Source organism: Protopterus annectens, chromosome 2.part0 (genome assembly GCF_019279795.1).
Source record: "Protopterus annectens isolate FY-2018-M chromosome 2.part0, PAN1.0, whole genome shotgun sequence".
Classification (NCBI taxonomy): Eukaryota; Metazoa; Chordata; order Ceratodontiformes; family Protopteridae; genus Protopterus; species Protopterus annectens.
The window spans coordinates 975,435,533-975,463,046 of record NC_056728.1 but is presented as its reverse complement, the minus strand read 5'-3'; the positions used below and the strand labels follow the sequence as shown (position 1 = coordinate 975,463,046).

The window sequence follows — 27,514 nt, the reverse complement described above, 5'->3', positions numbered from 1 at the left end:
GGGTCCTTTCCGTGACGCACATGGTGAATTTACTCCCCAAGGTAGTGGGGGAAACTCACCTGGAAGATGTCCCTTCAGAGGCAGAGGGGGTCCACGTAATCAGGGATCCAGAGATTCTTTCTCTGGACAGCCCTATCTGCGCTCCTAAGGAGCAGCCTGATTGCTTACCTCTGGAAGCAGTCGGGGAAGGTTTCTCAGCACCTCCTCACCTGGCAATCCATAACTACAGATTACTGGGTGCAGACGATAATTTCCAGAGGTTATTACATCCCTTTCAATCTTTACCCAAGGCCGCTAAGGCAGATTCCTGGAGTACCACCCAGTCAGCGGGAAGCAGCAGCTCAATAAATACAAAAGCTGCTTCTAAAAAGAGTCATCCAAACAGTCCCACCAGACCAGATAGAATCCGGAATTTACTCAAGGTTGTTTAGTGCCAAAAAAGACAGGGGACTGGAGGCCAATCTTGGAACTCAGCATCCTAAACAAATTTGTCAGACAGACAAAATTGTGGATGGTCATGGTTCAGTCTGTCCTCCTGTTTCTAGAGAAGGACGATTGGGTGTGCTCTATAGATCTTCAGGCTGCGTATTACTACATAAAAATGGACAAATGCCCCAGGAGATTCCTCCACTTCTGGCTGGGAGCCAGTCACTCTTTGGTCTCTCTGCGGCCCCCAGAGTGTTCACCAAATGCTTGGCAGTGGTAACAGCTCACTTGAGACTGCAAGGATTCTGGGTGTTTCTGTATTTAGATGATTGGCTCCTTTCCACCCCAACCAAGCATCTACTGGTTTCAGCTGTACATTACATCCTACAACTAACCAAACACTTGGGCATAACAGTAAACGAAGAAAAATGCAAGTTGACTCCTTCTCAAAGGATGGAATTCATGGGGAAATTTTTAATACTCAGTTTTGCCTAGTCTCCTTTCCACTTTACAGGCTGGAAAGACTCTGATCTCAACTCTGGGTGATACTGTCAGGACAAATCTTCGGCTCGGGCAGTCCTCCAACTGCTAGGGTCAATGGCAGCATAGATAACATTAGTTCCACTGGCAAGATTGCACATGAGACTTCTAGAGTGGCTTTTGCTAACACAGTGGTCTCTTTGACTTCTCCTATGTCCTTCCTGATCAGGATAACAAATCGGAGCAAACAAGTTTTACTTTGGTGGATGAAGCCAGAAGAGCAACTATGGAGTCGCCCTTTCTCCCCCTCTTAGCCCACAGCCATAGTGACCACAGATGCCTCCCTGATTGGATGGGGGGGCATTTCCAGGGAAAGACCGTCCAAGGTACTTGGTCACCCATGGAGGCCAACCTGCATATCAGTGTTCTAGAACTGAGGGCAGTGCTTCTAGTATTGCAAGCATTTCAACTTGTTCTCCCTTTAGGAACAATTGCCATCCAGTCCAACAACATGTCAGTAGTTTGTCAACAAACAAGGGAGAACCAAGTTTTACCCATTGTGTCAGGAGGCCATAAGAATTTGGCAATGGGCGATAGCTTCCAACTGCTTTCTGACAGTAACACACATTCCAGGGGATTCCAAAGTAATTGCAGATAAAATGAGCAGATGCATTCTTCTGCCTCACGAGTGGTCCCTCAGTCCTATTATAGCAGCAAAGATCTTCAGTCGCTGGGGCCAGCCTTGCTGCAATCTATTTGCATCCGCCGCAAATCACAAATGTAGCAGCTACTTTGCCCTAATTCCCCCCGCAGGATTAGTCCCCAAGGGATGCTGTTGTGCGCGATTGGCCCATGGTACTTCTTTATGCTTATCCTCCCCTTCCTCTGATCCCGCACTTTTTGAAGAAGGCTTATCGGTTGAAAAGCAGAGTAATCCTCATTGCACCCTACTGGCCCCGACAAATTTGGTTCCCATTTCTTTAGTCTTACCTAGTATGTCAACTATGGATTCTGGATCCGACTCCGGAATTGCTGTCTCACCCACAGGGGTTGATGCATCTGAATATTTCAAGCCTCAAGCTGACAGCTTGATTCCTCCACTTCCGGTAATTCCCAAGCAAAACAACCTGTCTTCCCCTGTCTGTCAGATTCTTCTGGCTTCCTATAAACCATCCACCAGGAAACTTTATCTCAGCAAGTGGAAAATTCATAATCTGGTCTCGAGAAAAGGGAATAGACCCATTTTCATACCACTTAACCTTGGTAGTAGATTATTCATCAAACCTCCTTCATTCAGGAGCAGCAGCTTTAACTATTCAGTTACACTTGGTGGCAATCTCCAACTTCCATAACTGCTTCAAGGACTCTTCCTTGATTTTACACCATCTTTGTAAAATCTTTTTGAAAGGTCACACACATTAGGCCACCCTTCAAACAGCCAGTCGAGCCCTGGAGTTTGACATTAGTTCTACAATCCGTGACTCACCTTCCTTTCGAACCTGCTGCCAGTTTGGATACGAGATTCTTATTCTGGAAAACTGTATTCTTGGTAGCCATTACCTTGGCAAGATGAATATCTGAATTGCAAGCTTTGTGCATAAATCATCCTTACATGGTTCATAGGTTGGTACTAGGCTATCGGCCCTAGGGCCTATACAAGCCTAGCCATAACAATTCCCTGGCTATTTCTTCTCACAGTATTGACTTCCCTGGTGTTCCATAAGGACAGAGTATCATTCCGGACTAATCCCACCTTTTTACCCAAAGTTATTTCTGACTTGAGTATTAATCAAATGATTGATCTACCAGTTTTCTTTCCAAAGTTTACTAACAAAGGAGAATATTCACTAAATTTGCTTGACATGCATAGACAATTGGGATTTTTATCTTGACAGGACTAAATCACTACTAAAATCTGACCAATTTATTTGTATCATTCTCAGGACCAAAATTGGGCAGATCTGTTTCCAAAGTTACTCTTGTCTAAATGGTTGAGAGAATGCATTTGCTTTATCTATCAACAGAACAAAACCCCTTTATCATCTAAGGTCAAAGCTTTTTCAACCAGGTCAGTGGCAACGTCTGTTGCCTTCCATGCAAGGGCTTCCATGGATGACATTTGTGCAGCAGCAACATGGCCACTCCTAATACCTTTATCAGGCATTACAAAGTGGATATGGTCTTCGGGGGAGAGCTTCCTTTGGTTTAGTGGTGCTCAGGAATATTCTTCCATGGGGCCTCCCAGGAAACAAAGTAGCTCAGTAAGGAATGAGTGAAGATTAACATCATCAGATAAAGAATTTATGTTTTTACTGTAACATTCCATCTGTGTTGTTGATCTTCATTCATTGCAACCCACCCGCCATCTCCCTCCAAAAGACTCCTGGAGGTTCGGATGTGGTCCTATCTTATGATAGGGAAGTTGCTCAGATAAAGCCTCTGCTTTCTTTATTCCTTATGGGCAAACTCAATCTGAGGTAATATTGGGAGGGGCACTATGGGTAAAGCTTAGCTCGAGAGTTTTTTTGACTGGAGCAAGCTTGTTATAACAGCTGACTCAGTTCCAAGGATGTAACTGACATCCCATCAATAATGAATGAATGCAGATCAACAACACAGATGGGACGTTATGGTAAAAATATTTTTTTTTCCCCATCTTACCTTTAAGTTATTGGAGAGCACACATTCTGCCTCTCAGTAGTCATCTAGGGATTAGTGCTTCTGTTTTCTCCTGGCGAGAGAAGGAGTACAGTGAGATTATTTCCTGGAGACTGCTGATCACCAGAAAGCCTAACAACTGCTTTATAGGTGATAGCTTGGAATCTGTGCTTATATTCTGATCTGAGCTTGAGTAGGAGCAGAGTGCATTGATTCCTGACTGTTTCTGGTAGGAGGGTGTATGTGTTTAACCTACCTGATTGGTCTGGTTGCTGTTTGAGGAATCTACCAGAAAAATTCTATAAGCCTACAGACCCTTGCATCATCTGGGGCAAGACTGTGACTCGCCAAACAGGCTGTAACATGCTTCTGTTCTTGGGATTGGTGCTAACATTTTGCTTCTGATGAGAGAGGAAGCAAAGAAGCATTGTATCCTAACAGAGTGAAACTGTGGTGAGACCAGCATTAGTAGTAATCAGGCAGTGGCCATTAATGTGACTCCCCTCTTTTCATCATTCTTGACAAGCTAATTTTTTGCTTTCAGTAAATACTGCTTGATTTGTTTTTAACATCAGAATATCTGCCTAAATACTTAATTTTCAGGGTCTGCATATTAGTTTCCCCTCGAGGATTTGGTAGTGCTCTGTACAGACTCTGACACCTTGAGTGACATTTTTCCTGCAAAAGCACAATTGAAATGTCTCCAATATCTAGCTGCATACAGGACTAGTTTGCCCACATAGTTGTAAACCGGATACTCCTAACCCTGATTTATATTTTCACTCTAACAGCCTAATCAATAAAAAACGGTTTGTTGCCATGGATATGAACTTTCCTACTGTCTCCGTTACTGGCTTGGTGGAAATGGGCATCCTGAGGCAATGTAGAAATTGCCTCATGTTTACTGACAATCATTTAATTCTCCAGCAAACTGATATGGTATGTGAGAGATGTATTTACACAATGTCACTGGAGGCAAAGCTCTCACATAAAAGTACTTCTAATGTCAATAAGGTTGTCAGTAGTACACATGCTGCACCCATCATGCACAATTCAAAGCAGGCATATAGACCCATATATGCTGAGACACTTGCATGCAACCTTCTTAAACCACAAAGACCTCGTAAACAAAGTACACATAAGAAGCACTCTCAGCAGTCCCAAATGCGCTCTTTCAAAATACCCACATCAACACATAGAGCTACAGCTCATGGAGCCTCTACCTCTAAGCCCATAAGGCAATTCACCAAACAATCCAACATTCTAGTTATTGGAAACTCCATCATGACACACACTGATGTCCCTCTCTCAAGGCCGAGTAAGGAGAAAGTTACAGCCTGTTGCTTATCAGCGGCTAGGATCCTCCACATTATGCATGCACTCAGGTCATTGGACCGCAATTACCAATATGACTCAGTCATAGTCCGTGTCGGAGTAAATGACCTGAGACATACCTCCCTAAGCTATATATGAAGAGACATCCTAGAGTTCTCGGAATATGCGTCTCAGGCTGGTATGAGCCTAGCATTGAGCAGCATTTTACCTTCTCCAAGGATGATACCACAATACGAACAAAAGATGATTGACTTTAATAATTGGCTTAGTTTCTTGTGTCATTCTAAGGGTGTGTAATATTTGTCAGCATGGAAGGAGATGGTCACCAGACCGTGCTGCTTTGCCAGAGATGGTCTGCACCTCTCCTCTCTAGGCTTTCAAAACATTGTCTTCCCCATAGTGCCTTTTTAGGCAATGCCAAACTGAAGTACTTCCGACATAGCAAATCAAAACCAAGAAAATCTAAAGACATTACTGCTCAATGCTAGGAGTCAAAACAAAAAACTCCACTCCGTAGAAGCTCTCTTTACCATAGAGAATGCTGATATCTCTGCAGTCACTGAGACATGATTTAAAGCCGTGGAGACACACCAACACTGCAAGATTATAATGCCTTCCACACATTTAGACCAGCTGCTTCACAGGCAGGGACGTAAGGTGGAGGTCTTTTTACATATAAAATAAATATATTTCAAGGCTGGTCAAACAGGACAGTAGACTTGAGCTACTCCATGTTCAAATCACCATAAGTGAAATCCTGTACCACTTCCTTGCAAGTTATAGGTCCCCTGTATGACCCAGGAAACCCATACCATGTATTCAAACTTATTAGAAACACTAACAATCCAACCCAGTATCATATTCATAGGTGACTTTAACTACCCCACTATTAACTGGGAGTTTTATATGACACCAAACGTACATGCACAGAGATTCCTGGATTTTGTAAATACAAACTTCCTGGGACAGAGATAGTCAATGCACCAACCAGGGGTGCAACCATACTGGATCTGTTCCTCAGTAATATGGGAGACTGCTGCACACCCCCTACTGTAATGCCTTCCTTGTTATGGTCAGACCATAGAAAGGTCTCCTTTGAAGTAAAAATAAACCCTGGACCTTCAGCTAAACCGGGAATATTCAGGGAACTATTCTAAGGCTAACCTCCTGCTAAGTGAGGACCTGGCAAAATTTCAAGCCTCCATAGACCCTGAGTACACTTCTACCTATGCAGAGCTGTTCACAGAAACCCTGTACAAGCATGTCAATAGCTGCATAGAGGCAGCTGTACCCACCAGGAAGAAGTACAAAACTAGCTAAAAAAAACAAGCCACCCTGGTGGAATCACAAAATCGGTCAGATGTATAACAAGGGGAAGAAAATCATGGCAAAAATTACCAGCAGGATAAAAACACTCTCATCAAACTAAACAAACAACTCTGAGGACAAGTAAAGTCTACCAAAGCCAATTTTGAGGTAAGTTTGTCCTGCCAGGCCAAGGACCACCACAAAGTATTCTTTAGCTATGTCTGCAACCTCAAAGGCAATATACAATTGTGTGGAGAGCTCATTGTGATTGAAACCAGCTATACTGAGCCAGAAGATGTAGCAAACCTCCTGGCTGATAAATCTTCAACATTACCCCTCTCTGGCCCTCAACTTTCCCTCATGAAATATCATCAAATATAACTCCACCTGCTATCACTAGGGAACAGGTCCTTAATGCTCTCTCTAAGACCAAGAACACTGCATCAATGGGCCCAGACAGTATCTTGGGATGCCTTTTAAATAGCATGAAACATGACCTATTAAGGCCTCTGGAATTACTATTTAACTGTAGCCTCCAAACAGGCTTCGTGCCTCGTGAATGGAGAAAGGCAAGTCATCCCTCTGCACACCATGAAAACTACAAACCCATAAGTCTCACTAGTCTTGTATGTAAAGCCATGGAAAGAATTGTCTTAGAGATATAGTAAACTTCCAGACACTGGACCCGACCCGGTTTGGTTTCGTCAAGGTCAGATCATGCCTACTTAACCTGGTGGACTTCTTTGAGAAGGTCACCAAAGCAATAGATGAGGGCAGAATCATTCACACTGCCTACCTTAACCTGGCCAAGGCATTTGACACAATACCCCACTCGGGCATTGTTGACAAACTCAAGAGGTTAGGTACAAACCCGTATGTCACCCAGTGGATAGCCAACTGGCTCACAGACAGGACCCAGGAAGTTAGAATTGGGGAGTCCACCTCTACAAAGAGGCCAGTCACAAGTGGAGTCTGTCAGGAATCAGTCCTTGGACCACTACGTTTTGGCATTTACTTCTCAGAAGTCAGTGCCAATGTTAGTGGTCTCTGGCTGACTAAATTTGCAGATGATTGCAAATTAGCAGCTGTCACTGAATCTCACACTGATGCAAATATTCTCCAGGAGGGCCAGACACAGACAAACAACTGCTGTCAGAGCCATGGACTAAAACTAAATGCCAAGAAATGGATAATAGTATCCTTTGGGAAGTCTTCAATCCCTGATAACTAACATATTGACAACACACCCCTTAGGGTTGACCCAGTAGTCAGGGACTTAGGAACACACACAGACAGAAATCTAGCCTTTGATCATCACGTCTCTACAGTGGTGAGGAAATCATTCTATATTGCACAACTTATAAACAAAGGTATGGCATCTAAATCCAAGGAAGTCATTGTCCCACTTGTTCGGTATTCATCAGACCTGTCATTGAGTACAATGCCCCCTTTTGTATGTACCTAACCAGGCATATCCAACAACTAAAAACATCTACTGAGGTTCCTCACTAAAAGAATACAGGGCGTAAATAATACATCCTATGCAGACTGCCTCAAGGCCCTATCCCCTGTATTCTTTCTCCTACATGCTTTTGAGGGGAGATCCATGCCTGGCATATAGGGCATTGTCAGACTCCATTCTGGACCTCCTGCATATCCACAAAACAGTACCAGAATTACCCATTCTAAAGACTTAAACCTTGCCTGTGATATAAATAGGACCTGCTGGAGCGATAGGTATGTATCCCTGAGACTACCATGTCTATGGAACAGGCTCCCCATCAATGTGAAGTAGAGTTCCTCCCTAACCCAATTCCAGTGCAGCTTGGACAATAGGATGGGAAACTGGAAATTCGTTCCTGGTTTGGCACCTATGCCTCTAATGCAAACAGGTTAATCTATAAATGGTTCATCTCCCAGGCCCATGCTTACACTTTTCAAGGGTATCAGAACTTGTCAGAGATTTGGGATGCATTGCTAGGCTTAAAAAGGGCCTTGTGGTTGTTGGCCTAGTAAACACCTATGAACATATGAGTATAGCTGCATGACTGTTGTCTTTTTAGGTTGAGAACTTTATATGCATAAAGCTGTAGGCTTGATTTTTATGCTGTTTCAGCTTTTGTAACATTTACTGTAATGGCAAAAAGTCAGTGATAGGATTTAATCCCTGTCATGTCTTCTTGGATAAATGCAAGGGTGGGGTGGTATTTATATTTTTCAGAAACACTATCGCCTCACAGCACAGTACCCATGACCCTGACCCACAGGTCCAAGTCACCACAAGCAAGTCTGTCATTTCATTATAGGTATAGATCTCCCTCATTGTTCCAGTGATCATGGAAATTACTTTAACATCATTGAAGTGTTAAATATCAAACCAAATACCTTCATACTTGAGGACTTCAGTTACTGAAGTATTGACTGGCACAGTTACACCTCTGAAATTAGTTATGCTTAATGTGTCCTAGATGTTAATATCGGCGCACTGGAGCAAATTGTAAAACTACCCGATAGAGGCTGTAATGTCCTTGACTTGGTCCTTACCAACCTAACTGCTGCCTCTGCACCACCACCGCATCTCATCATCCCTGGATAAACCTGGCCATAAGTCAGTTGTCTTCTCTGTCAGGTCTAGTGGTACCACCCCCTTGAAAATGGAACCAACTTTTTTCCAGCACTTAAACAGTTGCAAAGAAGAGTCAGTACCTGTTTGTCCTAAATATAACAAGACTCATGTATTTATAAGTTGTGTAACAAAATAAGGGAAATAAGTTGTAAAAAAAATCCCTATCCCCTTATCTCAAGGCTACACTGAAACATGCCAGAGAAATGTAAATAAAAATATGGAGCTTAAGATCACTACAGTCAGCAAGAAAACTACAAACTTTCTTCATTTATGTCTGGAACTTAAGGAATAAAATCCAACAGTGCGTGGAGTCGGTTAGCGATAATTTAACATGTCCTAATCCCAAGGATACAGCCAATATATTAGCAGACAAATTTAATGCTAACCTTATCCCACATATACATTGTTGCCCCTTGTATCCCTGGAACCTTTGTTTCCCCTTGAAGTCACTCTGACCCAAATCTTAGATCCCTGACAAAAGGTTAAAAATAATACTTTCATGAGACTAGGCACTGGACCAGGGTGCTTTCTCATCAGTTTCAAATCTGCAGTATCCCAGTCTCTACCTCTCAGCCTGTTCACATGGTTTGTGCCTAATGCCTGGAGAATAGCCACTGAGAGTCTCAAACACAAGGCTGGCACATCTACAGACCTGAGTAATTATAGGCCCATCAGCCTTGTATGCAAAGACATGAAATATATCACAGCAGAATTCATTTCCGCAAACATAGGTAACTTAGCTGATGTAGTTTCCAATCAATTTGTCTTTGTAAAGGGGAAGTCCTGTCTCCTGAACCTAGTAAGCTTCTTTGAAAGTGTTACAGAATCTATGGATAGAGTGCACACTGCTTATCCTGACCTCGGCAAGGTGTTTGACACTACCCCTCAATGCTGGTAGCATTAAAAAAATGAGACAAACTTAATGGAACCCATTTATCTCCTAGGTCATAATTATGAAAGCAGAAGCCAGAGGGAAAAATACTACTTGTTTGATCAGAAAATATGACAAAATGACCCCAGATGTATGGAGTTAGTGTGTCACTAGTCAGAGCACTATGCTGCTTATCAGTGCATCAGTGGCTGAGTAATCACAACCTGTCTATTTGCTGGAGCTCTCTCTCTGAACATAAAATTGTAATTTATGGAGTAGCAAATGGTATAGTGCTCTCTCCAGTTTGGCATTTATTTTGCAGACTATCCAGTCCAGCATCACAGAAATTGGGTTGACCAAGTTTGTTGTTAACTGCAAAATGGACACTGTTATCTGCTCAACCAGTGCTACTAAACAACTCCATCAAGAACCCAGTGTGCTGAAAATGGTCTTAGGCTAATTGCAAAAATGTGCAGTATAGTAACATTTGGTAAAACAGCTTTAGCAGGCCCCCTCCCAATTTATTATGATATCTGGCCCAGGTAATTTCTAAGGTACCATCATCAAGATCCAAGGAAGTCATCCTACCACTTTACTCTTCTCTTATCGAAGTCAGACCCATCACAGAATACATTGCTCCTTGTAGTATATATAAATTCCAGCATATTACTCAGTTGGAAATATACCTAACCAAAAATATTAAAGGCCTTAAATCCTTTGGTTATCCAGATAGATCAATAGACCTATCCTTGTACGCAGTAACCTCCTGACTACTCTGAGGTGGCATATGTCTCACATTTTGAACTATGAAAGACTCTGTCCTATCTGATCTTGATCTCTTGTTTCTTTGTAAACCCCCTGCACAAGGAATGTCAATATACATCAGTAAATGAACAAGACTTGGTTGGAGAGGAACATTTCCTAACTCTGTATATTCCCTGCCTGTGGAATAAGTTGCCACTGTATGACAAAATGCTGTTTTGACTACATTTAAGGTTAGTCTTGCTGATTTGGATGGGTATATATAAATTTACTTCTGTGTTGTAATGAGCAGCTGTGCTTAATGAGCAGCTGTGCTTGATTTGGGGAAGTAAGCACAATGTGCTCCTAAGGCTGGTATGAATGTTTGTGTGTCTGCTTACAGATGCTTATGGCTAGTTTTATGGTCATGGCGATCACTTGTCTAATATTGTTTGTATATTCTTGTGCCTTTACACAGTAAATATGATTGAAGCAGAGTAATAACTGCAGTGTATCATAGTGGTCATAAGTTGAGTATTTGGTTGGACTGAGAGAGGGGAAAGCATTATGATTGGGAGGGGGGGTTCTTATTCACTGCTTGACCACACTCTAAAGGACCATTAGCCTGTTAAGAGGTGATGCTTATATACCTGGCCAGTGAATCATTTTACTGGGATTAAACAGCATTGTTAAAGCCACTGGGCTTGGTAAACTTAGTTGTTGTTACTCTCAATAAATATTGGGGGGTCTCTGTCTCTGTGGCTGCTATTATTTGATGTTGTGTTGCCGATAAACTGTTGACTGCTCAGCCACTGATTCACTGATAAACAGCATAGTGCTCTGACTAGTGACACAACTCCATACATCTGGAGCCATTTTTTCATATTTTCTGATTAAAAAAAGTTGTATTTTTTTCCCTCTGGCTTGTACTTTCATAATTATGATCTATTTCTATTCCACTCTCCCCACCCCATAGGTTTCTGTAAATTTAATTGTTTATAAGGAAGATCGAGGGATGTCTCCATCTGTAGCAAAGTACCTTTGAGGCACATTTCCTTTTACATTTGCTTGAAGGAAATATGAGAAAATGTTTGTATTAAGGAGGACACCTGTAGGAAAGGGCAATTAGGTGCATCACTTTACCACATGGATCACATGTTTAAAGAAAAAATGTTAAATCACCTACATTGCTAATGGACTCGGGGGTTCTCTGGCAAAGTTAGCTTAGGACATATGAGAAAAGGAATTGTGAACTGTTTTGTCACAGTGTTTGTCCTAACAGTTTGTTCTGGAATGCAGGATAGCTTTAAAGTTTGGTGACTCATAACTGCCTTTGTGTTTTGCTTTAGGTACTAAAGATCCAGTTGCATCTGAACGTTTGAACCTGCTTCATATGGTCCGGCAGAGTATTAAGGGACTCCTTGATCCTGCATTCATCTATATGAGAACACTGGACATTAACTACCCTCCTCTTATGCAGTTCTTTGTTGTAATGGAACATTGCCTTAAACACGGCTTGAAAGGTAAGCACTTTGTGTGTACGTAGTTGAAGTATTGGTGGCAAGCTTGTAAGAGGGGTCCTAAATACATGTACCATACGCATGCATGTTTTAATAATTTAGAATAGGGGGCATAGCTTATATGATTTTGTAGTTAAGACTGTGTGACATCTCTTATGAAGTTCTGTAAGGAAGCTTGTATAGTGCAATTTTCTAGAAAATGACATACATTTTTTCATTAATTAAGCAAGTCATACATCAGACCATATGCTTCTTTTAGAAGTGCCTTTTAAAATGACGGGGAACTTTTAGGTATGTATTTTTGATCACTGCCTAGAATGTGAGATGATTTATGGAATTAATACACTGAGGTTCAGAAGCCAGAAGGCTTACTTGATTACTTTTAGACTTTTAAGTGTGTAGATTTGATTTAATTTAATGCAGTTTTTCAAGGAAGGCTTGCAAGATTTGACTATAGCTTTTAGTAACACCATCAGTTTCACTAGAACATAGGTGTTTCAAGGTGGCATCATCTTGTGCTATGTTTGTTAACCATTGTACATAAATTTCTAAAGGTAATAGCTTCTTAATGACAGGCTAGGTGGTGCTATTGGGCTGCTGGGTTGCAGCTCCACCATCTTTTTGTTAGTTTTATATATTTTTTTGTTTAAACAATTTGAATTATTTTATTTTAATTTTTGTAGTCATGTAGTACCAGCTTATGCTTTGAGCATGTACAGTTTATTCAGTCGAATGTTGAAAAAAAAGTGATGCTGGTGGGCTGTCTTGAAAAATACCCATCAAATTCTACTTTTTTTGCCATTGACATGCAGGCTGTTATGCCTGATTTTACTTGCTCACTTTAGCTGTAAGTAACGATATCACAGTAGCAGGAGCTAGGTGGACTGTTAGACATGAAAACTAGAGAAAATTTGAAAAAAAAAAATAGTATGGGGTGACTTCCATGCAGTCACGCCTCCTGCTGTTGTGATCTTGCCAACTAACAATTACAAGCAAGATCACAGCTTTGTGAAGGGTGGGATCAGAATTTGTCTATGCCAGTAACTGGCAAGAGGTCAGCATGCAGTAATGATATTTAGCTCTGTTTTGGTGGAGAAAAGAATAGAAACATTTCATTATTCATTCAAGAAGAAAAAGAAGTGTCTCTTTTATACATTATCTTGGTCCTTTGGACAACTAAGAGCATTCTTCAAGATGCCAGCTAAGAGCATTCTTCAAGACGTACATCCAAAACAATAAATGATGAGGTTGAATGCAGTGTTCCAGTAACTCAAGTCATATCATTTGCTGTTTATTCCCTTGGGATAGTCTTCTAAAGAGGGCATTTAATAAAACGGCTTTTAGTTTAGCTGTCAAACTACATTGTTCTACATTTAGTTCACACATACTGTCGCTACCTGATCACACTAGAACCACTGGGAGAAACAACACTTTCACCCCGAAATACAAGTGTATTATATAGTCAAAGATGCATGAGGGAGTTGTGATACTCTGGTATCAGTAACATTGTTGAAAAAGAAAAGTACGGCATCATTTAGTCAGAGTACATCTTGTCACTTCACCTGTCCATCTATCCATCCACAAACTTTTTTCCATTTGTACTTGTGGGGTCAGGGTGTCACTTCAACAGTGACAGTCATCTAGAGCCAAGATTTACACCACCAGGTGGCTAGCCCTCAGCCTTAATGTCAAGAGTTTACTAGTTTATTCGGCTGTGTTTTTTTAAGTCTGCTGCAGCCACTTCAGAGCTGGCTTGCCATATACTGTGTTCTGCACGTCTCTAAACTCATACTTTGTTTTAAGCAGTCATTGCAGGATGATTAAAGTACCCATGTTTAAATAAGGGGCCATGGAGCTTTTGCAGTATAATTATAAATTGATACAAAAAAAACAAAAAACAAAAAGAAGGCACTGTGTGTGGGTGAAAGGTTAAGCTCCTTTGTTCTTTGTACTCAAAACGTCATCAGAACAACCAGTAAACATAATGACACCTATTTATAGTACAGAGGTACCACATGATCAAACAGCTGGCCAATCTCCACCAACACTGAACATTCAAATAAATAACAATTGTAATGTTTAAACAGACATATACAATAATGATATCATAAAACACATGTTAAATATTAAAAGTTTTTAAAAAATTAGTATTAATAACATTATTTTCTGGTGGTCTGTCTGCACTGAGGTCAAGCTGCCACGCGATCTCTGTACATTCCTAGATACTGTTAAATCACCACCATAAAAAAAAAAACTGTCCTGTATTTCATCCAAGGCAATAAAAAATTATTTTTTTTGGAATAATCGCATACCATGTCATGTTTTGCTAAAGTATTATTAGAAGTGTTGTTTTTAATGACCAAGTCATGATCCTATATTTTTTGTGAGAGCATTTTTGTGGTCTTTCCCACGCAGCAGGTCTCACAGGAACAACAAATTGCCAAATAGCGACCCTACCTTCTAATCTACAGGTGAAGCTAGTTTTTGCTTAAATAAATCTCCCAAAATGTTTGAAGAAATCACTTTGGCCATTAAATACACTGTTTGTTTATATAAGTAATCTGAATTAGTACCAAAATGACCATTCTGTGACCAACTGTTCCAGTATTTGTTCTTTTGTTCCAACACTTGAGGTTTAGTTTTTTGTTAGCAAAGGTAGGTGTTACAACAGCAATGTTTGTCAAATCCGTATTGCCAGATAATAATTTCTAATTCTATAATATTTAATACCTTCTATATCAACACTAATCAAAATGGCAAAAGATCTTGTAAAACTATTAACATTTTTCTTAGCCTTAAAATTGTACCTGTTGATAAGAATTGGATAACCTTTCTTCCCTTTGTTAAAACTAACCTCTTAAATAATTTTAACAAGCTTATCAGCTTATCAGCAAAATAGCCTCTGTCTAAAACAAAGTTCCCTCAAAATGGATTTTTGTATTTTACGTTCCTGAGTAGTGGACAGTTGCATGTACTTTGACCTCAGTGTCTCAAATGAAAAACCGGTTGTTATGCATTTTTAACAGAGTTTAATGTATAAATAATAAATATAAGATTACTGCAAACATTTGCTGCTGGGCATAGACAGTGTGTTTCAAATCACCCTCATTTTTAAACTGCCAGTATGGAAAATGAAAAAAGCGCAGCAGAGGTTGGAACAGAAAGGTAGACCGCGGAACAGGAGAACATTAGTGAGTTTTGTGAGAGTGACGATGTTAGATACCTAGACATGCCAGGGAATGTAATATAATATGATAGAGGTTTTGGCTGAAATTGACAATGGGAGGAAGAGATACAGGCTTCTTTTACTCTTGCCCTTGAGGTCAGTTTGTCAATTAGAAAGGTTTTCCTATCACCCTTATCTACCTTACAGCAGAAAGCATTATATGTTATTTGCTTGCTATATGTATTTATTTTTATTTAAATAAAGTTTTTGCTTTTATGACCTTTAGCAGGTCTAGCCCTTTAAGAAATGTGGTATTTCTAAACTGCCATTGCTTTCCTGTCTAGAACCGCTATATTTAGCCTTGGCTGGTTTGGTCTTTTTTATGATGAAATGTACTGCTTATGCAAACCATTTTTTTTATTTTATTTTACATTTGTTAGCCGGGATAGTCCAATTGGATATATGTCCATTTTCAGCGGAGGCCCGGGGAGAAAAGCTCCAAACAGTAACAAAAATATCATTACCTATCACATATTACGGATAGCATAAAAGAATATTTACAGAGAACATAGAGACAGCCCATACAGAAATTACATATAGAAATTTTTTTTTAATTGAACAGTAGTAGTTCAGTCCAGGCTTCCCAAAAGAGCTCCGCCCCAATTGCCACATGAATTCATGTCTCTCCAGAACACCCGGGATGTTTCCCCCAAGACCACCCATGTCCATGCGATCCAGGATCCGGAACCCAAAACCTGCGTGTCCCCCATGAAGAGAAAGGTGTTTGGCCAGTGCATCACCTCTACATCCAGAGCGGACCTCTGACAGATGACATGAAATCCCATGCTCCAGCCCATTCACAGTATTGCCCACATAGAATGCATCACACTCATTGCACTGTTTTCATTTTCATAAAAGTTTAAGTATGAGGCATGCTTTATTTGGGGAGAGGTATCGCTGAAGTGTTTGTAATGTTTATATAACATTGTGACAACTTACCTGCTGATTTTTTTCTCAGACTAGTTGTCACTTCTAAGCAGTACTGATGGAATTTTGTTGTACTTGTGCTTGTGCTCACACTGTGAGTCTTTAACCCAAACAAAACAATTAATTATTTTTGCTTCTACCTCCCTCCTGTAAACAATTTTCATCATTGAAACTCTTCTTTCATGGGCTTCTCAAAATTTCAACCAAGAAACTATCATTCTTGGTGATTTCAACCTTGACTGGCAAATATGTACCTCCAGTAACCCTTCCAATTTCCTCAATCTCTACAACTTCACCCAGATCATAAATTGTCCAACTCGCATTGACAAACTCACCAACAGACAGTCTACATTAGACTGGATTCTAACAAACAATCCCAACCTAAGTTACATAGCAGGCTGCCTTCCTGACTCACTCAGCGACCATTCCCCTACCTTTCTTTACAGGAAACGTATACACACCCAACATAACATCTCCTATAAATACATCCGTTGCAAAAAGCGTTTCTCCCCCTCAATTTTTTAACCAGATTCTACAGCAACATGATAGGTCTAGCTGAAGATGTTTTAGGGGTGACCAATCAGTACAATATTTCAACACTGCCTTCCTTAACATACTCAACAATCTTGCCCCAATAAGAAAAGTCCACCCAAAAGCCCAAACCACTGCCCTGGTTAACCAAACAAACTAAACTCTTAAACAAAGGGACAGATGGTGCCACTCCATCCTTTTAATTTTTCCACTTCTATATCAGACTCCAGTATAGACTACCTTAACGTAACTTTAATTAAGGATTGGGAGAATTGTACTTTTGTATCAAAAATCTATAGAAAAGACACATTTTCCAGCACTTATTTAGATTACCAAAGCAATCTTCCTGGTTATACTAAAAATAATATTATTAAGGGGCAGTTGGTTAGGGCAGCCAGGATGTGTTCTAATTTGGAGAATTTTTAAGTCGAAGTAAGTTATATTATGGAAATATTTGTAGAAAGGAGTTACCCCCATCCCTTATCAGACACATTTGTGAATGAAATATACCACTTTTAGGGGACAATTGCCCTGAAATGTCCCCTAAAGGAAGTTCATGTAACACACAGGCGTATTATAGACGTATGGTAGTTCACTTTGGTTCATAGGATTTTATTAGGCTAATGACCACAAGGGGCTTTTTAAGCCTAGCCATGCATCCCAAATCTCTGACAAGTTCTGCTACCCTTGATAAGTGTAAGCATGGGCCTGGGAGATGAACCATTTACAGGTTACCTGTGTCCATTAGAGACGTAGGTGCCAAACCAGGGATGAATTTTCATTTTCCTATCCAATTGTCCAAGTTGTACTTGCATTGGGTTAGGGAGGCACTCTGCTTCACATGGGTGGGGAGCCTGTTCCGTAGATGGGGTAGTGTCTGGGATACATACCTATCTCTCCAGCAGGTTCTATTTATATCACAGGGAAGGTTTAAGTCTTTAGAACTGGTAATTCTAGTGCCGTTTGTTTTGTAGATATGCAAGCGGTTCATCAGAGTGGGGTCTGATAATGCCCTGTATGCCAGGCATAGATCTCCCCTCAAAATCCTGTAGGAGACAGAATACAGGGATAAGGCCTTGAGGCAAACTGCATAGGACATATTACTTACGCCCTGTATTCTTTTAGTGAGGAACCTCTGTGGATGTTCCAATTGTTGGATATGCCTGGTTGTACTCAATGATAGGGCTGATTGAATGCTGAATACAGTGAAACAATGACTTCCTTGGACTTGCATGCCATACCTTTGTTTATAAGTTGCACAACACAGAATGATTTCCTCACCACAGTAGACACGTGATGATCAAAGGCTAGATTACTATCTGTGTGTGTCCCTAAGTCCCTGACTACTGGGTCAACTCTAATGAGAGTGTTGTCAATATGGTAGTTACCAGTAATGGATGACTTCCCAAAGGATACTAATACGCATTTCTTGGCATTCAGTTTTAGTCCATGGTTCTGACTCCAGTTGTTTGTCTGTGTCAGCCCCTCTTAGAGAATATTTGTGTCAGTGTGAGATTCATTGACAGCTCCTAATTTGCAATCGTCTGCAAATTTAGTCAGCCAGAGGCCACTGACATTGGCCCTGACTTCGGAAAAGTAAATGCCAAAAGGGAACGGTCCAAGGACTTATTCCTGAGGGACTCCACTTGTGACTGGCCTCTTTGTAGAGGTGGACTCCCCAATTCTAACTTCCTGGGTCCTGTCTGTGAGCCAGTTGGCTATTCACTGGGTGACGTACGGGTTTGTACCTAACCTCTTGAGTTTGTCAACAATACCTGAGTTAGGGTATTGTGTCAAATGCCTTGGCCAGGTCAAGATAGGCAGTATGAACAATTTTGCCCTCAGCCATTGCTTTGGTGACCTTCTCAAAGAAGTCCACCAGGTTCAGTAGGCATGATCTGCCCTTGACGAAACCAAACTAGGTTGGGTCCAGTGTATGGAGGTTTACTATATCTCTGTTGATCATCTCCATGATAATTCTTTCCATGGCTTAAGACTAGTGAGACTTATGGGTCTGTAGATGGCCCACCTTTGTGCAGAGGGACGACTGTTGCCTTTCTCCATTCATGAGGCACAAAACTTGTTTAGAGGCTACAGTTTAGTAATTCCAGAGGCCCTGATAGGTCATGTTTCATGCTATTTAGAAGGCATCCTGGGATATTGTGTGGGCCCGTTGATGCACTGTTCTTAGTCTTAGAGATAGCATTAAGGACCTGTTCCCTAGTGATTGAAGGGGGAGTTATATTTGATGATATTTCCCGAGGAATGGTTGAGGGGGAGAGAGGAGTAAAGTTGGAGCTTAATTATCAGCCAGGGAGTTTGCTATATCTTCTGGCTCCGTATAGGTGGCTCCATATACAATGAGCTCTGCACACAATTGTGTATTGCCTTTGAGGTTGCGGACATAGCTAAAGAATGCTTTGTGGCTGTCCTTGGCCTGGGAGGCCAAATGTACTTCAAATTTGACTTTAGTAGACTTTATTTGCCTTTTGACTTGTTTGTTTAGTTTGAGAGTGCTTTTATCCTGCTGGATGTTGCACCTCCTATTTTTTGCCATGATTTTCTTCCTCCTGTTGTGCAGATGACTGATTTTGTGATTCCACCAGGGTGGCTTGTTTTTTGAGTTAATTCTGTACTTCTTCCTGGTGGGTACAGCTGCCTCTGTGCAGCTATTAACATGCTTGTACAGGGTTTCTTTGAACAGTTCTGCATAGGCAGAAGTGTTCTCAAAGTTTATGGGGGCTTGAAATTTTGCCAGGTTCTTACTTAATTTTCTTACTTTGGCTCCAGAATTAGAGTTATTAAAGATATAATTACTAAAAAAATATGTAATGTTTAAGGGAAACCCAGACTTAATGGAAGTTAAAGGTTATGAGCCGCATTTCGTATACAAAACCGGCAAGAACCTTAAATACTCTTTTGAGCAAGTAGTGATTAATCCCTCCCGTTTTTTGAGAGGCATACCTCGATGTGGTACATGTAAACAATGTCCTTACATTCTGGAAGCACAATCTGTACCCATACAAGGAACACCTTTTACAATTAAGTTGAAGATATGGGAATTTTAATACTAAGGGCATAATTTATATAGTGATTTGTGACACATGTAGATTCTTTTACATAAGAAAAACAGAGAGACAACTGAGAAGAATCTATGAGCATCTGTATGCCATATGTAAGGCTAATTCCAATAGTTCCTTGTACAAACACACTATAGAATGCCAGAGTTTTATAAGATTTAGGTTTGGCATTTTTGATGTGGTGCCCCAAACCCCCAGAGGTGGATGGCGGGAATTGAACCTAGAAATCAGAGAACTGCAGTGGCAATTAAAGTTCAACTGTACATTTCCTCCAGGCATTAATGCGAATGTTTCTATAGTTCCAATCTTAAAGCAAAGAGTGAGAAGGTCACACAGAAAAAAACGATCAGTAAAAAGTAAATGAAAACTCCAGGCAAGCTAGAACTTCCACTGAGTGACCTCTCAGACCTCCTGTATCAGAGGCACATGGGATATATGCAAATGACTCTTATGAACATCAGGTGTTTCAGCTATATGGAGAATCTGAATGGCCATGACTTTTTTCTTAAGTCATTTTAATGGACAATTTCAGGCCAATAAAGATTAACCCACTAGCCATGGGGGGCTTGTCCGAGATTTATAAAATCCAAACAATTCACTAGAAAAAACACTGGAATTGTTTGACATTAGTTTCTACGCCAGTTGTGGCACCGACTGGATAGTCTATCTCACCACATGCACTTGCTCAGCCTTTTATGTAGGGCAAACTTCCAGACCTTTACGTTTAGGCATATCTGAACACTGCAGTGACATTAGGACCAAGAAACCAAGTAATGCCCTTTGTAATCCTTCATTGACACACAGGAATGCAAATTTTAGGTTTATTGTTATAGATAGGATTGTGGGGAACAGGACCAATAAAGCTTAAATGTCACTCAGTACTAAACATAAAAGAAAAGAAGTGGATCATTAAGTTGGGTGGTTTATTCCCACCAGGCCTCAATGAGAATTTGTGATGAACCAGTGGGCTTCAAACTTGGTGGTAGGTTGAGTATAAAGTAGAGCAATGGATTTATGGTATTTTTACCGACACTGATGAAGGCTAGTTAATTCATGTAGCTGAAACCGGTCAGTTGGGTTGTTGCTCTTTTTATTTTTGTTATAATAAAGCATGTATTAGCCCCAGTCTGCTGGCCTCTTGTTTTACCATTTGGATTCTTCTATTTTGGGGCTGTGCAGTTGCCGTACTTGTAGGGAGTGCTTTGTTTGGTTTCTAATACTGTGGCTGGAATGGACCCCATTCCCAAGTCATAGTATGATTAAAGTTCATGAAATTAGTATTGTTTCACTCTTTGATGTCAGCCAAAAGTGCTCTTCGCAGCACCTGTAATGTGCCCAGTAGTGACTCCTTCTGCAATTCGTATGGAGTTGCATGTTTTGGTAGCATATCCAAATATGATTGTAGACTTTTTTTTTATCTTTCTTCCATATTGCCCTAGTTTCTGCTTGCAAATCCTGATATTTTATGACTTTGTCACTCTCTGTACGCAGGACAATGTGGTCAGTGGGTGTGGTGATTTCAGTGCTCAAATATACGTTTGTCTTCTTTTCCTGGACTACTATATCTGGTTTTCTAGCACCTATCTTTTGAACTGTTGGCAGTGGATGATCCCATGTGATGTAAACCTCATCATCTTCTATGATGCTTTGTGCCTTATGTTTCCAGTGTTTTTCAGCCACTTCAGTACCATAATGTTTGCACAATCCCCAGTGCAACAGTCTCGCCACATTGTTATGCCTTTTAATATACAGTCCTTCTGCCATTAGTAGGTTTCAGCCAGCAACGAGGTGTGCAACTGTTTCAAGTTTTGTTTGACAAAACCTACATTTGTCTGTTTCTCCCACATGTTCAGTGGACTTTGTAAACTGACGTGTACGTAGCCCACTATCTTGTGCCGCCAATATTAGCCTTTCATCTCTTGGTTTGAATTTGCCTCTCCTTAACCATTCCTGTATTCGTTCCTGATCAGTGTGAGGTTCTTCACAAAGTTTTATATACTTGGCAACAATATTTGTGAATTTTCCACATTTCTTGCCCTCTCATCTGGTCCTTCACTTTATATTCTTTCTTTTGTTTTTTGGCACATTCAGTTCCTGCCTGGTTTTTATCCACTTGTGGTTTGATTTCCATTCCTGCTTGATGTGATATGCTTCAGCTAGCCTAAGCAGGGAAATCATCTTAGATTTATTCTCCTCCTGTTTCAAAACTTTCACTACATTTAGGTCCTGTGAGATCAGCAGATATGTGTGGAATCCCCAGTTGCAGATATGTACATGTAATCAATTTCAAGGAGGCCCATCCCTCCTTCAGAATGGGGAATATATAATCTTAGTATGAACTAATTTTTATAAAGCATTTGGTGAGCATGAGGCATCCTTCTTCTTTTCCTATCTAATCTATCAAAAACCTTTTGGGACCAATCAGTCACTCCAAAACTGTAAGTTAGGACAGGAAGAGCAGACTGGTTTATAGCTTGGATTTTATTTCTAGGTGTCAGTGCTGTTTTCAGGATTAATTTAAATCTTCTGAAGTACTCCTTACTAAGTTTTATTCGCATTTGTTCATGTTTTATTGTTGATCCTTCATCAATTCCCAAATATTTATGCACTCCCTCTTGCTGAAGTTCTTTTATATCGCATTCTCATCACAAACCAATGTTTTCTTGATGCTGCAGTTTTCCTGCTTTAAAGGTTGTTTTTGCTCATTTATCAAGACCAAATGACATTCTTATATCATCTGAAAAAGTTTTAACAACTTGCAGTTATACTTTTAGTTCCTAATCTGATGAGCTGTACAGTTTCGAATCATTGACAGAGAAGATGAGAAGTTTTTACATTTTTTTGTTTTTAGGAGCCAAATTATAACCATGTCCTAAGCTGTTAAGTAGGCAGCTTAATGGCTTAAGGGCAAGGCAGAATTGCAGCGGTGACAGAGAGTCACGCTGGAATATCCCCCTTTGGATTTTTATCCCTGGAATAATAATTTGGCCTTAATCATGACTTAATTGCAAAGTAGTCTGCCATTGTTTCATGGTCACTGTAATGTAGTTGATCAATATAGGGTGTATACATTTTTAAGCACTCTTATCTATGAATGTGGGATACCACGAAAAATGCTTTTTTGTATTAAATCCATGCCATACTTAAATTCTACCCCTTTTTACAGTTCTCCACGATGACTTTATTTAACAGTAAATGATCTTTTGTTCTGTATGACTTTCTTTTATTACCCTTTTGTTCTGTTGCCATAATTGAGTTTTCTTCTAAATGACTATAAACTCTGTCGGCATCAATTTCGGTATATAGTTTATACGTCCAAAGGAAGGCAACTTATTGGTCTATAATTCTTAGGGTAGCTTTCAGGTTCACTCTTAAGTAGGAACATTGTTTTTCCCGTTGTTAGCCAGGTTGGTGTCTGTCCGGGGTACGCATATAAATAATTCTTACTCGTGGCTAAATCTTTGTGCAAAGATGTTAATACTTTTAACCAGAAGTTAGGTATTGCATCTGCGCCTGGGGTTTTCCAATTAGAGGCTTTTCTTAATTTTGTTTGAATCTCTCTGGTAGTTACTTCATCCCATTTCATGTCCTGTACCTTTCTTATTCTTTCCATTACTTCTTGTTCTTTCCATTTAGCATCTTTATGTTCCACAGGATCTTCATAGATACTTCTCCAAAATGTATCGTGTTTCTTCTTTCTTTGGTGGTCTTTCAATTTCTTTTACCTTATTTCCCAATTCGCTATAAAACTTTTTTGGGTGATCAATAAATTGCTTATTTTGTACTTTTCCTTTATATTTGTTTATATATCTTCTTAATTTTTTTCCGCCTGTGCTGATATTTTTAGTGTATTTGCGATAGTGCATGATAGATCCTGATCTGTTCTAATACTGCACATTGCTTTTAGCACGTATTTTTGTTGATCTGTTCCTCTTCTGTATTCTAATAGTGACACTTCTTATCTTAGTTGCATTTTAGTTTATTCTATTCGATACTTCCATGATGGTATTCGATTTCTCCCATTTCTCTCCTTCACTATCCTGTGTTCTTGTAGTAGAACTTTATCAGTTATTAATTTAGCTGCACAGTAATATATCCTGTTTACTTCTGTTATATCGCATGAATCTCTATGGACAGTCCTAATTACTGTGTTCATTTGTTTTATGAAACTTCTGACTTTGGGGTATATTGACCTTCTACAGTCTGTTTCTTTCATTGATCTTAATATGCTTATATATCTCTATTAAATCAAGTAACTTTTCTCTTAGCTCAGTTTCTTCTAGACTGAGGGCACATTTTTTGTTTTCCATTTCCTGTGGTCATTCTATGGAAAGTTCTATTGCATCGTCTTATAGCACATTCTCTTCAATTTCATCCTGTGCCATTCGTTGCTCTGTCATATGAGAACTCACTGGCCTATCCCTCCTCAATATTAACTGCGTCAGTTTCCTGTTCCTTCCCTTGCTGTCCAGCTTCAAGTGGATGTTTATACTGGTTTTTTGTGAAAGGGTCCAAAATAACTTTGTATGGCACCTGACCAATTGCTTCCCATTCCACTGGTTTCCCCTTAATTTGGAGTTCCATTGCTCTGTCTTGTTGTAGTGCTTTCTGAATTGGATATTCTGCACTGAATACTTCACTTTGGAGGTACTTCATGACCTCATTTTCTATTTCTTTAACTTCTGCATTACTGATCTGCTTTTCCTCTTTGTCTTTTTCATTTTTGTATTGTAAAATGTTCCATGCCTGGATTCCTTTGCCTGTATTTCTCTTCAAATATCTTTGGTGCTGCTCTTTTTGTATTGATTAGTTTTGCTTTCTCCTTTGCCTAGATATCACACCATATTAAATATTTTTTTTCCGATGTCCATACATCTTCTTCAGATGTATCCTGATCTTCCTGTTTCGCCTACTTTGGGGACTCGTTCCATCATACTGTGCTGTAACGTGTGTTAGACCTTTTTACATCAAATTCTTCACTTTGCAGGCATTTCATAACTTCAACTTCTATTTTTTTTTAGCTTCTACTTTACTAATCTTTTCTACATTCCCTCTTTGTGATATTATTTTTTAAAGTACACACAAACTGCCACATAGATGGTAGCCCCCTAAATAGTGAAAACGTAATAAGGGATCTGGGGACCCAAGTAGATAGTAATCTCTCCTTTGATAATCACATTGCCAAAGTGGTTAGAAAATCTTTCTATGTGGCCCACCTAATCACAAAAGGGTTTGCATCCAGATCAAAAGAGGTCATTGTGCCCCTCTACTCATCACTCATCAGACCCATCATAGAGTACAGCGCCCCGTTTGGGATGTACCTTACAAGACACCTGCAACAGCTGGAAAGACCACAGAAGTACCTCACCAAGAGGATCACTGGCCTCAAACAAACGCCCTATGCAGCTCGACTGAAGAAACTCCAGCTATACTCGGTTGCGTACCGCCTACTCAGAGGCGATCTCTGCCTGACATACAAGGCCACGTCCAACCCAGAATTGATGGACATGCTCCACCTAAAGAAAACCTTATCCCCTCGAGCCACATGCTCTAGGGATCTAAACCCCACCACAACAATAAATAGGACGTGCTGGAGGGATAGATTCCTGTCCCAGAGACTTCCCATGCTTTGGAACAAGATTCCAATATACATTAGGCAGAGCTCCCCGCTAACACTCTTCAAGAGAAACCTTGACCAGTGTATGGGAAACAGAATGTTTACCCCGGGGATCACTTCAGTGGCTCTGCTGGACAGAGGCACAGGGAACTAATCTAAGGGGGTGGTGAAAGCCAACATATTCTGGCTAGGCTTATAAATGCCTTCGGGCAGATAGCCTAGTACCTACCTATGAACCTATAATGTGAAATTTTCCATATGTGGTTGTATCAGTGATGTCATGGTGGTCTTGTGAACCAAAGTAAGAGGAACCAAGTTCTTGAATATACAAATTTGTTTATCAAGACAAGGAGCATCAGTCTTTATTGGGCAAGAATATTAGTGAGGGTTTTTTTGCGGGGATAACAAAACAAAACCTTTCAAAAGTTGTTCTACTAGAGGCTGAAGACTCCGTTTTAGAAAAAGAATGTAGGTTTATGGATATAAATGGAACTTTTTGCGGGTGGAAATTAAATTTCTCTAGCATCTGTTTGTATCCCATCTAAATATAATAAGCATGAAATCAGAAAAATATTAAGTGATCTCATCAGTCTTCAGGAGTAGAGTTGGCACCTTTCCCACTTTGTGAGGGACAGTCCCTCTTTGGGGAGTTGTGTCCTGAGAAAAAAAAATGGAAAAAATGGCAAATGTCCCAAGATTTTAGAACAAAAACAAAAATATCTTCTAAGTTTTCTTTAATAGTTGCATAAAACAGTTATTTTTATCTGAAACACCTAAATGTTATATGGGATAGCATAAGCAACTCAAATGCTACAATAATAAGCTTTTATTTTGGCAAAAAAGTGAAGTTCAGTCTTTTGTACTGGTCATGGGTGTGTTTTGTCCTGCAAAATACATTTCTACAAAAAATGTCCCACTTTGGGGATTTGAAAAGGTGGCAACCCTACTTCAGGAGGGTGCCTTCATTGGAAGGGGTGGAGACAGGAATGTAATTTATGATTCCAGAAATGCTTATAGAGACCCAAGGAAATTTAAAAGTAACTTATGAAGAGAATTTCATGAAAAAAGTACTTCAAAATATTTGTGATAGTAAAAGTCCTTAGTAAGTTGCCTGTAGAAAAAGCCCTTAGTACTTCACCTGTATCTTCTAAGTGTCTTCTAAGAATGCATATTTTCTCCAGGATTGCAAAACTGCACTAGATTGAACAGAATTCATATTACTTCTGAACACTTTGACCAGGTACAAATTTTAGACCCCTATGTATTATTGTCAGGTCATGGTCTACTGCAACTGAAAGTAAAGGTGATTGCAGACATAAATTATGAGAGGTACTAGAAATAATTTATCTCCTGCATATTGGATGGTTTAAAGATTTGCTAGTGGATACTGAATAAGATTTCTGTAAAGGAGGAAATATAGCATTGATAAAAAAATAATTTAATCGGAGATAAAAAAGAAAGTCATGCAAAAAGAAAATGAACTTGGGAAGTGAAGTAAGGATGAATACCTGTACAATCTATGTATCTTAAAGAAGTTTCAGATACGTTTTGGGTATGTCAGTGAAGAGGGTGCTACTTTGCATCAGAAAACAAGGGCCAGGGTTAAAGCGCACCGAGACTGGGTGTGGAAGTATAAAACAGCTTCACAAAAACAACAGGCAAATGCAAAACCCTGGAATCTGATGGAATACCAGTAGAGGTATGGAAATTGCTGGACTCTGCTGTATTTAAGGAATGAACAACATGATTTAACCATATTCTTGGCGAAGGTCAAAGTCTTGAAACCTGGAGTGATGCAGTTTTATTTGTCTTGCGTATGGAAAAAAAAAGACACTATGATTCCTGCTTCAGACAGGCAGGTCTCAATCTTGAACCTTGATTACAAGATTTTATGTCAGTATTGGCAAACAAGATGACTATGACCTTACAGAAACTTATAGATAGTGATTAATATGGCTTTACAGTTGGGCAGCAAACATTTCACAATGTCTATTTGTCTTTGCATGTATTGAATTATCAAAGTGATCTGGTTTTATTGATCAGTCTTGATGCAAAAAAGCCTTTATATTGTCGAATGGCATTACCTGTGGAGAGTCCACTAAAATGGGCTTCCCTATCCCTTGGTTAATATTTTGTATTGTATTTATCGTGGGCAATGGGCAAACAGA

General features: G+C 39.9%; 1 protein-coding gene across 1 annotated transcript in view; it reads left to right on the top strand.

Annotated features, from left to right (window-relative positions):
- Window positions 1-27,514, top strand: part of LOC122793328 (protein RUFY3-like) — a gene marked incomplete in the record, with an annotated part of 2,132,439 nt that overhangs the window by 77,329 nt on the left and 2,027,596 nt on the right. Inside the window, 1 exon segment of the mRNA XM_044061223.1 lies at window positions 11,795-11,968. Within this exon segment, the coding sequence (XP_043917158.1) occupies window positions 11,795-11,968 (174 nt within the window).